This window comes from Haliotis rufescens, unplaced genomic scaffold (genome assembly GCF_023055435.1).
Source record: "Haliotis rufescens isolate VD_foot unplaced genomic scaffold, xgHalRufe1.0.p SCAF_35, whole genome shotgun sequence".
NCBI lineage: Eukaryota > Metazoa > Mollusca > Gastropoda > Lepetellida > Haliotidae > Haliotis > Haliotis rufescens.
The window spans coordinates 871662-891574 of record NW_025964057.1 but is presented as its reverse complement, the minus strand read 5'-3'; the positions used below and the strand labels follow the sequence as shown (position 1 = coordinate 891574).

General features: G+C 38.8%; 1 protein-coding gene across 1 annotated transcript; it reads right to left on the bottom strand.

Moving 5' to 3' along the window:
- Nucleotides 1-1536: 1536 nt before the first annotated feature.
- LOC124134379 (protocadherin-9-like) lies at nucleotides 1537-19624 on the bottom strand. Its single transcript, XM_046499156.2, has 5 exons — nucleotides 19451-19624; nucleotides 3360-6130; nucleotides 3034-3147; nucleotides 2435-2545; nucleotides 1537-2172 (listed from the first exon to the last, which is right to left on the bottom strand). The coding sequence occupies exons 2-5, from the start codon at nucleotides 6084-6086 to the stop codon at nucleotides 2161-2163; spliced, it is 2964 nt and encodes a 987-aa protein (XP_046355112.2). The 5' UTR covers nucleotides 6087-6130; nucleotides 19451-19624; the 3' UTR covers nucleotides 1537-2160.
- Nucleotides 19625-19913: the final 289 nt, after the last annotated feature.

The following is a 19913-nucleotide window of genomic DNA, read 5'->3' as shown; positions in this document are numbered from 1 at the left end:
CAGTGTAGGCGTATAACATTATGACCTGGGCTTTCCTCGAACGTTACGCTGACACGCCATTATATAGCTGAAAGAAATATAAGCTCCAAATCATCCCCTATCATCACAAGATATGTCCATTGTACGATTCCGACTGTATGAGCATGTGTCCACGGATCACTCTTTTATGGTGATGATACCAGGTGTTCGCGAATAGGTGGGCGTGTCCTGCCCGAGCAGTGTCATCCTCCACAAACACTTGCACAGGCAAGTCAATTGTTGCCTTGAAATAACAGGGGATCATATGGTACAAGTCAAAATAGGAAATTGCATCCGACATTATTTTCGTCACTTGTGTACTGTTCAAAGACAACCTCACTAATCCTAAGTATATGCCCAAACGGCATGATGCTGCAAATGAAGGCATCACCCAAGCCCTCTGTACCCAGTTCCCTGTGGGTATTCCGGGCCAGACATAACCCCATGTGTGTCGTGTTTAACTAAGTTCCCATTAAAACAGGGATCTGGGGAACACAATGTGTATATGTCAGTTTACCCAGACGGCTTGAATCGTTGCTCATGATATTAACCACTACTTTGTCTTGGCCAGACTCCATTGTGTTCAAACGTGTATTATTACTGACAGCGGCGTGAAACAATATGCATTCGCTCTCTTTATGTCAGTACACTAATCTTATAAAAAAATGCAAACGTTTGTTACTACATAAGGGAATAGCTACAATCATATTACCCATGCATTGGGATGTTATATGTTGTAAAATCTATCTTCATAAATGGATTATGCATCAATATGGTGCGCATATTACTGACTAAATAATTGGGTGAGCGGGTGAATATTCATTAACCATCTGGCACGTGACGAAAATCCATTGTGGACTACGAAGCACATAACTATCCCCACACTGCACTATATTTATTAATAACAGTCACATTCTCTTAATGTCATGGCGTGAACAGTCCTCAGTCAACGGAAATAATGTCGCGTGGTGGCACTGAACACCAATAACTGTTGCAGGTACAGCGTCTGTGTGTTAACATTGTGGGCAGTTCACAAGTACGTACATGCGATCGTGTTTCATCGTGAGGTTACTGACGTCTTCAATGCTTGTGTAGACGCGGATAAAAATATTACGCTCATAGCTTTTTATTAAGTTAAACGCTTGGAATGTGGTCTTGATGTACAAACTTAAAACTAGCTGGTTCTAACAATTTACGATTTTTCCTCAAAACTGACACAGCTGTCGCTTGTGAAAGGTTTGGGAACAAGACCAAACAACCAATTTTACTGATTATCATAATGGTATTTTTTTGTCCCGATTCGGGGCCAGTCGGTGTGTGTTATAAGGTCGATAATGGATACATTTAGCATATTACTAAGTTTGATGTACAGTGGTTGTAATGAAGGTAATGTTTAATGACCGTTATGAATGATAAGGGCGCCAACTGATACACCTTATGCCCCAATCGAGCTTAACCATCTACCCAACCGCATTGACCATGAGTCATCGTGATATTCCAGCAACACAAACAGTTATGTATATTCAGTGGTCAATTTATTAACAATAACAGTGTAAACGTACAAAATTAACAAGTGCTATTTACAAACAATGAAGAAATGTACATCTGAATAACGGCAATGAACAAGAATGAACAAGTGGGACAATGGTATCAATAATGATGGACACATGAAATGAGCATGCTTTTCATGTAATTTACGACAGTGTAAGTTTTCGGTCAGTGGAACAGATTATGCACTTTGGGCACATGGTGAATTTATGCTAAATCATTATGTACATTTTACCCATATTTTCACATCGTTGCATATATTATGTATTGACACCTTTGTGTATATATTATGTATAAAATATATCAATAAAATCAAAGCAAAAAGATGAATGCTTATAATTTGTCAACGGTGACCGTATAAATGTCTCTCGATCTGGACCTTTTTTCCCACTTTAGAAACACATTCAGGAGATATTTCACGAATTCGATGAACTTGTTGATCAATTGTTTTTTTACTTGTGTCGATTTCATGCGTGGAGTATTGACACTGACAGTGTCGATCATGATATGAAATGAACACGTAGTCACTGGCACGTGACACGTGATAATGCTGACGCTTGGTTAAAGCTGAACAGGTGTCTGGAAGCCTTTGAATCAAACGGACATCTGGAAGATCAAAATAAACAGACTGTTAAAACAGTAAAAATCAAATTGAAATTTATACACAAAATATCCCAATTACACATTTACAAATATTCTTTGTATCAAAAGAGTGAATGTTGAAATCAGTATTCGTATATATTATTTTGCATAAAAAATAGCATATCCAGACTTTAATGTGAGTTATGTATGGGTTTTTGTAGTTTTCGTGAAACTTTCCTGTATACATTTGACAACTATCAACATTGAATGATAGTCAAAGATTTACCTTGAGACTATTGTTCATATCTAGGTCACTTCCGCCATGGCCGCTATCTGTTCCGATTGTCTCCCCTGATGTGTCACTCCAAACATCCGGGTCCTTTTCGCCATCTTTTGCCTGTAACAATAATATCAGCTTTATAGTCAAATGTAAAATAAATCGGATCATCCATAAATAAGATCATCCATATTATTCAATCATAAAAGTTATTTCGAAGTAATCGTCGTAAATTTTGAAAACAATCAGTCATCTCTTTCTCCCAGATGTGCAACAGCTGTGATCAGCAATACAGGATAAGCGCACGTGAAGGTCCGGGTTAGAATTGGTCGTCAGCGACCCGTGCTTGTATCTAGGCGACTAACGGGATCGGGTGATCATGCTCGATTACTTGTCTGCTGCATGTCATCGTATCCCAGTTGCGTAGATCGATGCTTATGATATCAATCACTGGTTTGTCTGGTCCAGAATAAATTATTTACAAATCGCCGTCATATAGCTGGAATATTGCTGTGTGCGGCGTTAAACAAACAAACATCATTAGTTATTATTTCTATGTGTTGTGGACATGACGTGTATTGGTATATATTCGTTGCTGATATACTTACATTACTGGGGGTCTTCTTTAAGCGGAGAGACTGTACTAATGCCTTGTGTTGATGGAGAATATCCACCACACTGACCTCCCCATCTGTAGAGTTGGATGAAGATGGCACTCGCGGCTGAAATAGACATGGAATGTATTAGTGACGTCAATTTCAAATGACAATATCAACTAATGATCATAAACAATCGGTGGAAAAATGTAAACACATATATAAAAACATCATTAAATTCAATTCAATATAAATTACTTTATGACTGGTACTGATAAAATTAGTTATTTATATATCACAACGTGCTCATTGATATTTACTTCCTGTTAAATGCATACCTTTTTATTAGCTTTAGCTGGTGACGTTCTATTGCCGCTATTTTGACTTTCACTCAAATGCCTCATTTGGTTGTATTGCGACTCCTCTGTAGCGAAAACGTCACTTTTAATGTCTTTAGTATCATTTTTAAATGTCACAGTCTTCTTCGTCAGTTTATTGCCCTCTGTAACCAGAATAATACCTGGTCTTAATTCATTAAATTCCTTTTTACTGTTCTTGGAAGATGATTTTGCGGAGGAATATTGGATCTTCTCGCTATCGGAGTATTCTTTGTATTTGCGCCTATTGTCCACGTATCTAATAGTCAATAGAGTTCCAAGGACAACAATAGCTAATATAGATGTTATACACACGAGGACAATGACGATTTTCATGTTCGTGTCACCAGCCGTCGCTGTAGAAGCGTCTGCGTGAACGATTTCGACGTTAAGGACGGCGTAGGTGGCTCTCTGGGGGGTGCCGTCGTCATGAACACTGATGTTGATGTTGTACTTCTTAACATCACCGTCCGTGATTGCACGGCCGAGTTTGATGACCCCGCTGCTCGTGCTGATTTGAAACAAGCCGGTTTGATTAGCTGTGACGATTGAGTAGGTGAGCCACCCATTGAGGCCTGAGTCCAAGTCATAGGCTTGGACGATGGCAATTTCTGTTCCAGGTTCCATATTGACGGGGATTGAAATTGAGTCGTTAGTTGGCACGGGGAAATTGATTTCGGGATGGTTGTCATTGTCGTCAAGGATACGGATTTTGATTGGCACTGATGTTATCTGTGGCGGGGTGCCAAGATCTGAAGCTAGGATGTCGAAATTGTACGTTTCCATCGATTCGTAGTCAATTTCAGCCGCGGTGCTGATTTCACCCTTGGCGTTAACGGTGAAAGGTATGACACCGTTCACAGGAGAACCGCGTAGTGTGTATTGCACTTCACCTCCTTTACCAACATCTGAGTCTATCGCTTTAACTTTACCAATGAAAGTTCCTACTGGAGAGTTCTCCTTCGCGGAGAACACGTACGATGCGTTAGAGAAGGTAGGACTCTGGTCGTTCCTGTCGCCGATGTTGACAACTACGGTGGTCGTTCCTGTCAACGGCACCTCGCCCTTGTCCATTGCAAACACCTTAAATGTATATTTCGGTACCGCCTCCCTATCAAATGTCTTGATGGCCGAAATTTCACCAGTGGATTCGTCAACATTGAAAGCCTGAGAAGCAACAGCATCAAGTTTGTACTCGATTTCACCATTTGTACCAAAGTCTTTATCGCTCGCTTTAACGTCTCCCAGTGACACCGGAAAAGCGTTGTTTTCGTCAATACTCTTGAAGTATTTTTCTTGTGAAAACACCGGGGGGTTGTCATTATCGTCCGTCACACGGATCAGGAACTCCTGGTAGGAAGACAAAGGGGGCGTGCCCTGGTCCTGACACGTGACCGTCACGTTATGCACGTGCACTCCTTCCCTATCTAACGACCTCGCAACAATCACTCTGTATTCCGTTTGTTCAAGTTTCTGGAGCTGGAAATATTGACCACTGATTTGACAGGCAACCAATCCATTTCTCCCCGAATCGGAATCCTTCACAGAAATCAACACTGCAGTTCTACCAATGGTAGACGACTCTGGAACAGCAGCAGCACCATCCTCAGCAAACAACAACTTTACGTCAATCACAGGGGGGTCATTAACGTTGTCGGTAACAGCGACGATAACTTGAGCCTCCGCAAACAGCCGAGGGTTTCCGTGATCAACTGCTTTAACTTGGAAATCAAAGACTGAACCACCTTCAGAGTTCAATGTAGATTTGACTTTAATAAGCCCCGTTGGTTCGTCGATCGAAAAATGTTTCAAAACTCGTTCTTGTGTTGGTGTTGAGAAAAAATAGGATATTTTAGCGTTGTCCTCCATGTCGATGTCGACAGCTGACACTTGCACCACGGTAGAGTCAATAGCTGCACTCTCTGGAAGAGTGGATTCATAGATACCACGCTGGAAAACAGGTTCATTGTCATTTTCGTCGATTATATTAATAATTACGGAGAGAGTACCTGTCCTTGTAGGACTCCCACCGTCAGTAGCTTTTAGAATGAATGCATATTCATCTTGAGATTCTCTGTCAATTTCACCTGTCAGAGATAATGACAAGCTAGAAATTTTACCATCTGTTGTAACAGGATCAAGAGCGAATGTCAGAGAACTGGGTGAAAGTTGATAATACTGCACAATGTTCTGTTCATTCGAGTCTTTATCTGTTGCAAGCGGGAGCGAAATCTTTGTTCCCACTGATGCGCTTTCAGACAGGTTGTATCGAAATTCTGAATTCCCGAAACGTGGTGGGTTATCGTTAATATCTTTCAGGTTGATGCTGACTGTGATTTTTCTGAAAAAGGCGCTTCTAGATGACTGCGCGGCTATATCCAGGGATAACAAACACACTGACACATGTTCACAAAAACTCTCACGGTCCAACACGTCGGATGTGAATATTTCTCCCGATGTTTCATCAACACTGAAGAAGGTATCCACCTTGCTGTCCTGAGAGACAATGCCGTACCGCAGGGCTCGAAACTCGGTCTCCCCAACCTGTTGTTGAAGATTAGACGCGCTAGCCACATTGCCAACCAGGACGGGGGCTTCTTCTCCTTCTGTGATCCTAAATGTGATATTCTGACAACTGATGACCGTCGTTGAAATCAGAATCACCAGTGCTGAAATTAGCGACGCCATTTTGAAATGTTCTTATCTTCCGATCCGTTACAGCATTGGTTCGGCTGAAATATACAAGAAAATGTTTCAACACCGTGTCACAGCAAATCAACAACGTGAAATAGACGAGCTTCAATTTCATCTAAGCATGTCAAGAGGATAATGAAAATATCGGACGTGGACACCGACCACTGTGCCACCAAATAAACATACTCAACAATGTTCATCCTGTTTTATTGTGATATACACGGGAATCTATCGGAATGAAATTGACCAGTATAATAGTGAAATTGGCGTGCGTCTAAAGCCTGTCCTCGTATGTCCATCGTACACAAAGTGTGAAATATACAAGAATGTCTGTGACAATGACGATTGTATTCGAGACACGCTTCCTCATTCAGTGCAAGCAAATATTGCTGGCCGCGAGTCGCTCCGGCGACACATGTCACTTGTGACCCTCACTATGAAGCCCTCGACGTATGATGAGACTGTGCTTTCAATAACATGTTATGTACGCTTGACTGGCTCGGGGTTGAAATATACATGAAATAAACAACACTACCTCGGTACCTTCCCGACAGAAATAGACAACCTTTGTCACTCTCCACAATGTCCGTATGTGTGAGAGTACGGACACCAAATTCTTGAAATTGAATTTCTAAATTTATTAGCCTATTTGTGACAAGATGAGTCAAGTCTAAAATGAAAAATAGACAATTTATGATATTGACACGTGGTGGTGTGTGTTCGGTTCAAGGTGTTTGACATGAAATGTACACTTATGGGATTGGTTTATCTCAAGACCAACACAACGATAATAGTTAATTGAAATGTAACGTAATGTTTGAAAGATAGGACAAAGTGGGAATTACCCTCAGTTCAATAGCCTGTCCAAAACTCTAGCGTACAAGACAATTAAGCCACATAAAATCTTGATAGTTCACATAAATCTGCCACAAGTAAATATTAGCTGTCGGGGGCTAATCCCGATGTTTAAAGAAAATCCATATTTCAAAGTAAAACGCGACGTAAGTGCTAATGGTGTGTACATGACGCTTACCGAACGAAACTTACAGATAAAATAAATTCATGAAAATCGCTCATAACCGCCTTTTAGAGTCACATAATCCGTGGGATGACTCTCGGCTGATAAATGGGATAAACATGATAAAAGTGCAAATGAAAAATAATGAAATAAATTACGGGAGGTAAACACTGTCAGCTCCTCGATAAAGACTTAGAATTGCACCAATCCGTTTGTGAGTGGCAAACCTGTTTTATGAGACAAAAATCTCTCTCTCGAAACAGTCACAGGTCACGTTTAACAAAGCCAAGCCACGAGGGCACATAATTTCAGTTTTATCGTTTTGTGGAATCACATGATTCATCCTCCCTCGTATCTGCTCATCATATCTTAGCTGGGGGCGAAAGCACTACCCGAAAATTGCACGTTTGTTTGTCACCGGCAAAATCCATTAAGGGATCTCAAAGGGACCGAAATAAGCATAGGACAATCGTAATCAAATAACAACGGGGTACAAAATGTCTCAACACCGGTTCCAAACCGCTTTCCGTCACGGTTACACAGGTGTGAGAAATTCTTTAACTTCTTCTACTTTATTAAGGAGGCGCGGGTCAATTCTGACGTAATATGTTGAATTGATGAGTGACAATGAATTACACAATAAAATTGAATTAATTCAAATTGAATCATTTTGTCAAGGTACTTCTGTTATCTTCAGACGGAGCATCTCTCTATAGCGACAACGTACTTAGCCAGTACAATAAGTGGGGGCAGGGTCAGTCGACGCGGGGCTGAAGATGACTCTCTAACCTGTGACCTTTACATTGCGAATTGTTGAGAGGTTTTTGTGTCGCTTTTATGTAAACACATGAGTGGGGAACGTAATCAGTGCTCTCTCAACGGAGGGCAGAGTTGCAAGATTTACTAGCGATAACATTTACGTTAAGATGTAGACAGCGTTCGCGATGACAGCAGGACGCCATTGGATAATGATGTTGAGCCTACACTAATGTAGACCTGCACATCTTCGAATACGTTAAATATCTTATAGAAGAAAAAGATGTCTTTTATTTATGTGTCATGCATTGCACAGCATACAAAGTACTAGTTTTTTATAAACGTTTTCGAGTTTCTGCGAATTTTTTTTATTTGAAATCCAAACTTGTCAATCATTATTTGTTGTTTATATATATAAGAACATAACGCAGTCATCACATTTCGTCTACAGCAACTAATAGCATGACACAGCGTGTGCATCCTGGCTAAGCAACAGGTGAAATGCATGTTTTGATAAGTTGTCGTTACTTTTCAATTATATAAAAGGAAATTAAGGTTAGGAATGAAAACGAATTGTACATTCAACATAACGTTTTAAATATTTATTGTATGTTGTGATATATATATTCAGATAACAACTTATATATATAACAGTAAGCTTTATACTTAATATCTAGCTCATTTATTGAAATTACTGTGAAAAAAACATGTCATTCCCAAATTACATCCAAACTATTTTTCACCCATAAATCATTCATCTGTAAATAACTATTTTATAACTAAATCAAATACAGACAAATTGACGAAGATCAGATAATAATTAAAGACCCTTCAATCAAAGTGCATCCACTTAAAATTAAATAACGATTAAAGATCGTCACATAATGTCTACTCACGTTACAGTAGGTCGAACTCCAATAATGGTATCCAGTAGGCTACGTTCAATCACAACTAACAGTTATCCAAACTGTCTCAGGAGTGAACCTTCCTCAACCGAGTCACAGACACAAGTAATCTCTCCCCGACCTGCACCCTACTTAATACCAACAGGCACCTCTAGGCATCGCCATTGGCTCACAGCAAACCAAAATACCAATACAAGACAAGACAATCTCTCCGACAGGGTAATCGCAGTTTATAATGGCTAGACTGGCTCTAAGGACATGTCCGAAATACCTCCTATTGTTTGGCTAGCGGTCCTATTGTCTTGACCACTGGCGATTGGCTGAAGCCTGTTGCCGGACTCAAGTAATTGGCCACCCATGTTCCCGTCTATTGTTTCGTAATGTTTAATTGTTTGTTCAACGGGCTTAATCCCATTTGATGAATCGCCCAGTGCAGTCGGCCGTAAAAGAATTAACACCCTGAAGATACAAGCGAAGGTGCGATTGACAAAATCACATCCATCTGATGGCCAAATGTCGTCTAGGATTCTTCAGGACCTGCGGGTATTTGCCCCAAATTGCAACTTGACAGGTTATCGTCAACAGACGTTTTCACACATCTACATCGAGCCCGCCGACTTTGATCCGAAATAATTATCTTAATTGTTGGAAAAGACGTATCTCTGTAATTGACATGGTTAGGTTTGAAACTGACTTGCTAAATATGACAGATGTGTCACGATGTGCTCCGACATATGTTGTGTCTGTTGTCATTAATTGACATATACATGATGCTTTAAATTAAGTGATTATCAGAGATATGCAAACCGTTATGATGTCTATTTCGAAATGTACATGCTATTGATCTTGTCGATTGCAAGTACTGGAACCAAATGTACATCAAAGGTGTTTCCCAAATGATTCAGACTAGTCACTTAGTGTTCCTTCTATTTCTAAACTGATAAATTATTTAAGACACATTTGCGAAATTTATTCTACATATGCATCATATGAATTATATAATCATATACGTGTGGCATACATTCCTAAACATAAAAAATATGTATAGTTCTTTTAACATTATCCATTAAAACGTCACATCTTTGTGTTCGTCTCATACCAATGAGTTGGAAAATATAACAGATTCATCTTAATTAACCGCAAACATGTCAGTCTTACTGTCAATCTGACGTCGTCGCAATGTCTGAAATAGACAACAGTGCAATAGACATGCAAACTACACCGCAAGTGTCAATCATATACGTTACACAACGGATAAGCATCTCACTGACAGCTTTATCATATTGTAACATCGTCGGACGTGTGTGGCCAGGAATCATTTGTTTCGACAGCTATCTACATGCATCTATCTTACCCTGATCATCGCGGCCTTTGTGCATTGCTATAGATGTGTATTGACTGGGGTTTGTGTTTCATGGCTATAGACATCAAGTTGTGAAACAGTCCCTGACTTGTAGAATCGGAATGAGACTAGGTCACGCGAAATTGACAACCAGAGACGGAAAGAATAGCCTGTTTGACCTGATTTGCTAGAGATGTTTTGTTAAAAGTATGATGAAGAGAGAGATCGTTGAGCAAAATGTGACTCACAGTGTATCGTACATGACCTATAGTTAAAGGCATTTTGTCTTGCAAATGTTATTTTCTAAAAAACAGGGGAATCTTAAATGATGCGGAAACTGGTGATACCGAGTTACACTTCAAATATACCTCTGACGTTAAAACAATGTCATTATCATATATATTTCACATTTCCTAATTCAGAGTAATATACTAAGAACTGCGTTAAAATTTAAATCCAAAGAGTTATCATCGAAGAATAATTATTAACAGATGTAAAAAAAACATATTTTACAAAAACGTTTGTATTGAAATCAAAACTCATTACATGCTTATGTATGACAATATCTTTGCAATTTAAATGTGTTTGCAATATTACGAAATGTAAAAACGAATAATTGTTTTGTCAGTTTCACTCAGCCGAATGATTGATGGAAACAGACACTCTAATTGTGTACAGAGATACAACTAATGCCCGTATAACAGTAAAGTTGTCTATATCATAAAGTTAACAGCCTGCCCGGCTAGACATCGACCAAGGGGACAATATACATGAATACCTGTCCATTATTGATGACTTCTCACACTTTTATGATGGGGGTGACGACAAGCCACTTTAGCAATGAATTTAAGATGAGAGCTCTCCTGAATTATGTATAATCCATCGTATTATCGTGCCACGACACTCATAACTGAATTATCAGGAAACAAAGAAAGACATATTAATATATCATGGTGCCTATATCTCATTCAGCCCCGGCATACTAATACTTATATATATAAGTCATTGTACGTGACAGAAATGTAAACGTGACGGTTTAGATCTACAGTGGTAGGTTTAGATCTATACTGTAGATTGTGGGGTACGTGGATAGTGTTTGAAGTACGCCGCAGATGGAGTTCACATTCCCGGCGTTAGATGCTAAACATAATTCCTATGTCTATAAACAACAGGTCATGTCCGTGTTTCGGCAATTAAAGGAGCACTGATTGTACAAGTGGGGACTTCTGACTCGCCTCGCACCATAGTGAATAATGCCGAGCCAGTTTGAACGCGATGCTGGGATCGTGGGTTAAAGGTGTATACTGTTTAAAACCACTGTTACTGTGTATGCTCTAAGTTTGACTGTCAGGATGTAGTAGTAGTAGTAGTAGTAGTAGTAGTAGTAGTAGTAGTAGTAGTAGTAGTAGTAGTAGTAAAATCTACTTCATCGCTTGCCGTTATTGATAATGACATCACCAGCAGTTGTAGTTTGTCATCACTAGTCGTCATCACCATCGTCATCGTCGTCGTTGTCGCCGCTGTTAGATGGATTTAATTTAATCCAGGATCTGTTGGTGTTATGCCCTGCATTCTAGCGCCGTCTCTGACGTAAGGTATCCCCCTAGGGTCAGTGTTCCAGTACATACAGACAATCTGCAGTCACCGGAACTGCACCGGCCCAGACAGACAGACGCCGAAACGTAAACAGATAGACGATCCTTTTGTAATACACCTTGACTTCTACACAAATCTGTTTGGTATGTATGTAATCGTGTTCAATGTTTGCTTTTACACGTAAACAAAATCCACGTGACAAGATGACACACGTTGCAGATGTTATTGTCTTACGGCTCTGTATTTGAAACACAAACTAGGCCAACATCTTCAATAAATCGAGTAATAATATTTTAAAATAAGAAATGTTTTAAATTTTACCTAAACTAACATTAAGTCGCATAAATAAAGTTATCTTATTAAAAAATATATATCTTCAAACTTTAAAAAGTCCAAATGGAGCCCAGGGCAATCCTTAGATGCAGAGCTGACAATCTAGACTTGCCAAGTCATTCTTGACTTGATTTAGACTCCTTTTTTTAATTTATTCTCTAGGGGCTGTGAGACAGGCTATATTTTACCAGACAATCACACTTATCGTTGCAGATTAATCCTCTTTGGAATATGATCATATTAACATGGAATATTCACTTTCACTTTATATTCATAGATAATTATGATTATTGATTTTCGTCCAATTGTGAGGTTTCTGGTTCAGTAACCACCAAAAGCTGTCGTCTAGTGATTGACATGCTTTTATGTCTATTTCAGTGGTACATTGAACATGCATGAAACGCACGTAGTTATATTGTGTCAAAACGAGCTCCAATTTCATATTGATAATGCCTTTCAATATAGAGTATCATATTTCGTGAATCTTTCATAAAATCGAACCAAACTATCACCAAATTTGATAGTGACAAATATAAAAGACAACTATCGCATATCACGTCAATGAATTAAAATTGACATGCACATGTCAATGTCAATTTCACCCGATACCGTATTTAAATAGAATGTCAGTTTTCGTGATTTCCCAAATAAATAAACTCAAGACAATCATTCAACAACAAACGATTTAAACTCTTCTTTTGTTTAAAGTCCGAAATATAAACATCGAATGTGTGACAAGGATAGAAATTAGCAACCGTCAATGTAAACATGTTGACGCAATTGACGGCACATGACAAAGCCGACCTTGGCGTATTTTCGTTTCGGCGTCTGGCCGTCTGCTCCAGACGCAAGGCAGATGTCTGCAGACTGTCTGTGTGTTCTGAGGCAACAGCGCCGCGGGATATAGCGTAGAGAAATAACACATTCCCGAGGGTAATTTATAGAGGAAATATTTAAAACGATTTAATTGAAAAAATGTCTAACTTTGTTGATTTATCTACATGGATTTATAACAGCGAATATTCGATTGGTTCATTTTGGTCTGATAATTGAATTTATAAAACTGTTTTCTGAAAAAGCTGAATTGACACACGTCGATAATTTGCTTGTTTGCCATTTTTTAACAACAAAATTGATTTTGTTTTTCAAATGTTACGTACAGTATGTCAGAAAGACTGCAATTGACGTATTTTTTCCGTATGTTATTACTCATTACATATACTGATATAAATATTTTTGTGTGGACACGATAGATCAAGGAAAACGTCAGAAATAAAATTCATTTAACTTTTAGGTTTAAGTTAGATGCCCGGTTCATATATCATACAGATGACTATTCGAAAGTCCACTTCAAAGGCAGAGGCGAAAGATAGTCTCTTGTTTTGAAGCAAACATTTTATGCTTTATTAATTCTCTGTCCGTGCATGCCCTGTAAATAGATAATCATTTTCATATCATATTTCAATATAAGATTCTGCGCCCGAAAACAAAGAACAAAGGAGCCGCCAAGAGAAGCAATTAACAAGCTGTATTATAGAATAAATGAAAACATGCATGGTTGTCCGTTGATTGACAGATGTATATGGACATTAATTATGGCATGGCGGGGTTGTTTTGGCTACAAGAGGAAGTGTCAGATGAAATCAACAACACACCATGGCGACATATAGTGATTTAATAGCACGTTCAATGTTCACACCGAACATTTAATATCCTAATGCATCGAAGACGGATTCGTTGATAAGACAAAAAACACATTTAGTGATTTTTTAAACCCTTTTGCGCTTCATTTGAACGGTTGAATACTGGTCTGAATTTCTGATTTGGAGTTTAGTTAATTCGAGGGTAAATGTTTTGTTTAATATAATACATACTCTTACTACTGATTATGGCCGTGTGCAGATTAATATTAAGAAATTTTCAGATTTAAAGAGTCGTCCCCAAATTCCAACTTTGGTACTCAGATACTGCATTCCTCGTGGGCATGTAGGCGTGGCTGGGCGTGGCATCATTTGTCGGTGTTGGGTATTTTAGTTCTGCGAGATACAAAAATATAACTCATGACACCCTTTGTCATTTGGCTTGATAACTACAAACAATTACCTACACAGTCACCTCGTTTTATTCTCTTCACAACCGAAACCACATTTTCTGTAATAATTGTCTGTTTCGTTAAATTCCTAATCTAAGTCACAAAACAGTATCCAGAAACGTTAATGGAAAATGTGATAAACTGCGAATAAAAAGATCCACATCAGGAGATAATGTCCTCCGGATATTCATCGCAACCATCCCCCAGCTCCAACCCCCTAATTTCCGCTGACGCTCCCCTCTCCCCCGTGGGGTTGTAACCTAATGACAATCCACCCTCCCCTCCCCTCCCCTACCCCCACCCTGTCAGCAACAGACGTCAGTCAGTACATCAAATCTCCACATTTCGTCACACATAATAAAATTCAATGAAAGGAGACTCTTTGAAATAGTCAATCCCGAGAAGCAACCAGTCGTAAAATTAGACAACAACTCGAGTACCCGGGTGTAGGGATTGTGTCATAAAGAATGCAAAGAGAGTTCTATAGTTATTTGTCTGGCGCGGGCTACATACATCTAGACAACTATATTGGACAGTCGTTATGACTTTTATTGCTGGTTCCAACCCCAGCGCGTATTATTGAGGTCAATTTCGAAATCACACATATACAATAGTTATTACCTTTTCCTTTATTGAGACAGTTAATCTGCGATGCAAGGTGTTCATTTCAGTCAATGAAATGTACAAGTGTTAATTTGCAAACGACACGACCATTACTTGCAGTGACTTGATGTGGTTTGTAAAAAAGTTGTTACTGCTTCTGTAGTCACACTCGAACGTCATTCAGGCTTTATAATACTGATAGCAAGAAAGTACTTATATTACGAAAGTAATGAACATTCTGCGTTATGGATTATGGTTTATTACAATAAACCAGAAGTTGTCATCCATAAAGTAGTGTTTTCTAACTTACCAACTTTTAGAATGCAAATCAAACAAATACCAAAGTATAACTCATACCCAAGATATGTCGGTTGTGTAGTCACATAATTACACTCCATGAGTCGAAATCTGTCCATCGAAGCATGCACATGTGACACTCCAGTTGCTGCGGTAATTTCATGTTCGCGGAGAATAAGCCCATACCCGCCGAAAGAGGTTTACTGTTTTAATTGAAGTACGCATCGTAAAATTTAACTTTAATGTCATCGAGAGACTTCACTCGTACTTCCCCCACGCGAATTACACACAAATCTATTCTTCATATTTTATAGTTTCCTTTACATCAACACCTGTTGCCCCAGCCGGCCGCATCGCACGCGTTGCCACTCACAAAGATGTGATTGTTTTGAAAGGTTCCGTTTTGTTTTTTGTTGTGTAAATGCCTGACATAGTTCCTGTGTACAAACACTGTACTCCCTCAAACATACCGGGGCGTGAATATGGAAGACACAAAGAGTCGCTTCTATCATCCTTGCAGCATCACATAGAATTTGTTTGTTTGTTTATTTGCTGTTTAACGCGGCACTCAGCAACTATATAACTGCTGTCTGTAAATAAGCGAGTCTGAAACAGACAATCCAGTGATTAACATCATGAGCATCGATCCAGGCAATTGGGATACGATGACATGCATCAACCAAGTCGGTGAGCCTGACCACCCGATCCCGTTAGTCGCCTCTTACGACAAGCATCACATGAAAAGAGTATCTAAAGTAAAACCTTTTTGATCTCGAAGGTTGCTGATGAAACCGTAATTGTATTGCGGACTATGGAGTTACAGGAACAGGGTAACATCCGTGTTGTATTACCACACCCTCCCAACAGGTAGGTATGGGGTTTCCGGACTGGGGTGGTATCTGTATTGTGTAAGTTGTGTCGCCGTTTCTCGACGGAAGGATGGGGTGACGTCTGGGTTAACATCGCATTTAACACTTCTTCTCTGAGGGTTTTGTCACGTGAGAGGAACGCTCAAGTGACTCAGATGTCGGTTATTTGTGAGTGGACATGAGCACACCAATAGGGTCGTATCTTGGATTCGAACCCACAACATATCGCCCTATATTCCACAAATAACTATAACAAACCCGTTTCCATGATCACAAATAAAATCTCTGCTAGTAGCAGAGTCCATTGTACCATTCCTATTATATAATAAGCCTGTGTTTATATATGGCTATTAATTGTGATGAAACCAGGTGTTCGCGACATGGTAGTGACATATCTTGACCCTCTGGTGACCACTGTCACAAACACATGCAAAGGCAAAGTATGACTGAATCTTTAATATCGTGTAAACTGAAGTTATAGAGTTTAATTTGTAGATTATAGCACCAAAATATACAAACAGGTTCTTCAAAGCCATTTGAGATTTTCATTGACTTAATTACACATACGATACTCTATAGTTTCTATATCTTTCCTTTAGGCCCTAAACGGATATTTTACGTGCACGGAATTAAATGAACTTTGAACCACCATCAGCAATAGTCTCGTATTTCGACAGATATGGAAGCTAGCATCTACTGAAAACTTTGCTACCTACACGTTGGCCATGTGATGTTAGAAGGACCAACACACCTGGTATCATTATGGTAATCATATTGAGTCGCTGTTTTTGAATTAGCCATTTCCGTTTTTTATGTGACCTTTTTATTAGAAGGTGACAAAAATAATTTTTCTCTGTACGATAATGTTCAATTTCCATTTTTACCGGTTGATGTCGCATAGCAGGCGTGTTATACAGATTACAGATGTAACATATTCGATAAAGGCTCTTAAAACACATCTCACATTTTATCGACCTTTGTCACCATATAGATATGTACATATACTTACACTTGTGTTTATAGGACTCACATTAAGGCGAGGCTATTGAGGACGTTTCCCACACCAGTTTATAAATCTACTCAGCCTTGTAGCCAGCACAATAAAGGTGAATAACTGCTTATTCACGATATACCAACACCACCTGCGTCTCGTATATTATATAAAAACGATACATACAAGTGAATTATACACTAATATGTACCTTATACTTAACGATTACACTACTAGCAGTTACGGCGACCCCAGTCGGTCGGGTAGGTTTAATGCTTGTTTATTGTTGTATTGCTGGAATAATATGCAATTTTGTGATTCACCAGTTTAGATTGTAGTTTCTTGCAAAGGTCGTTCCGATATTTGTGGCTGAGTCACGTTGATGTGTATATATCACCTGTCAACGTGTAAATCGTGCTTTGTGTCAATATGTGATGCAGGGGTTATATGGGTGTGAACATGCTAACAATGAGCTGTAATCGTCGAGTGTACACAATATGTAATAACTAGTCTGATGGAGATTGTAGTTTGTGCTGGTTGTACGATGATTTTGCTAAAATTAACAAGTGATGAAATTAACAAGGTCATTTCATACCTGTCAATCACATTATTTTTTCCGTTTATTCTGGATGACACTGAATTTACCAGATTGAAAAGGGTTGTTTTTGTACTTCAAATGATTGCACTGGGACATTATTCCTAATATTGTTTTATAGCTGAATTATATTTCGATGGATGAATTCATAAATATATTTCAATTGAACTAATAAAATCAATAACTGTATTTAAAAAAATAGATCGCTGTTTTGGGAAATTAGTTTTTTATGAAGGTAGTGATATTTTACACAGAACTATAACATAACATGAGGAAGAGAATATATATGGATGTCAGCTTCTTTATTATGAGGAACACAACGTTCGGAGTATATACTTACTCCTTCATTCACCTGATTTAGGAGGAAGTGTATACTCCGAAACCCTGTGTTCCTCATAATAAAGACGCTGACATCCATAAATTCTCTTCCTTGTGTGTGTTCAGTTCTAACTGTTATTCAAAGTCTTATAACATAACACTTATGTTGTAACTTGGTAACATTCGAATTGTTCACTGCCAAATAAGGATAAATAATTTCATATAATTTACCATTCATTAGTGCATCAAATTTTGTAGAATAAATAAATATAGTGCTTTAAGCATAACAATTTGTTCGTGATGTTTCAACTGCCTCAGTGCAGATAAATTTGTTCATACCAAAGTTGCATCAAAGGATGCCGATTTGATCCCCATTAATTCAATCGTCTTATCGTTATTCCGGTTCATAGATTAGCGAAAACAGACAATGGTGGAAAAAAGTATTAAAAGAAGATCCTATCCTGATGATGAATTAAATACCCGGAGGGTCATAAACTGAAACACAAACATCCGTGAGATTAACACACGTCCCGCTACCATTCTCATCTCTTCACTGTTAATCCAATGCAAACATTTTTCGTGTAGAGCGTTGTGTTAGTTCATGAGGCTACGATTTGGGGATTATCCGGATTAACAATAATCGCATAATTAAAAAGGTTAAGTGGATTACTTGGTTAAGCTAACAATGTAATTAGCCTAGCTGTTGGTAAGAAGGTATGTTTTTTAAATTTTGGAAGGTATTTAACAAGGAAGTGAAAATGACGCACATAGTTGCATGACTGCACGAACGAAGGAGTGTTCTGGACGCTTTTGAAACAGGGGTTTTAGTTCAGTGGACTGGCTCTAAACTGAGTCTTCACAAAGTCTGTGGACATAGTGCAGGCGTGTGTTGTCTCTGGCAACGTGATGCCGTTAGTGCATGTTGTACGTGGAATATCCTTGATTAACTACACTGGCAAGTTGAATTTTTGGGCGTCCACCACCTTCACGGGATTTTATAGTTTTTTCGATAAGCGGACTGAATAAGTTGTTCAAGTCGAACATATAGAACAGGTCGTTCTATATGTCGACAATTTTTGGATGGAAATGAGTTTTACAATGTTTCCTTTTTTCGAAAAGATTGATCAGAAGGGTTTCCTGTTTGAGATATTTTTGCAGTAACCCATGTTGTTCTTTGGAACAGATCTATTATACACATTTTGACCCATATCAGGTAGGTGTAATTAACACTAAAATATAAAATGTTATTAATATTAACTTGGTTAGATGGGTAAAGCAATCGGTACGTGGCACCTGGTTATTAATAATAGGTAAATCGAGCATCTTTTGGTATGTTTTCAAGCTAAAATCGCCTGCATGTGGAAAGGATATTTGTGTAAAAGTCATATCTCGAATACGTTTCTTGCCAATACTTTGCAAATACAAATTGACCCATGTGTAAATTGACCCATATCTCTGCTAATGACTGTCAACAAATCCGACAGTCAAATAACTACCGTTAACGTTGAAATAAACAACTTTTAATAAACTGACGTTTGCTTGTCACAACCACGTGTGATATGTCAACGGACTAAGACAACACGCATACTTCTCACATGTTAACCGTAAATCAAAATCCTTATCATCACCTTATGTTGTCTTACCTGTAACATCAAAGAGCGCCGAAAGCACAGGTGAGAATCACAAACAATAAATCACTCTTCGCTCATCAGCAGAACAGTGCAACAGCAAGCGTATTCCGAAATCCTCACGCCGTTTATCACAGCCCTACTCTAACATCACCTCTGCTCCAATTGACGATATAGTGAGCCGACTGAACGCAAATATCGCGCGTACAATGTCATGGCCGGGTAAACATGGCTTCCTCGCTCAGCCAATCAAATCACTGAAGCCATATCGGCACGGAATCTACTATACTGAATTTAATTCTCTGGCTATTGGCTGTAAAAGGCTAAGGGCCTGCGAGCATTGCCCCGTCTTTTGTTTTCCTTCCATTTAACATATCATACCTCAGTAGGTCCGAAAAGCCGGTTACAATAGCCTTCGGGCAGACAACTGATAACTCGGGTCGAGAGATGTACCCTCGAGTTAAGGGGTGTTCTTTAA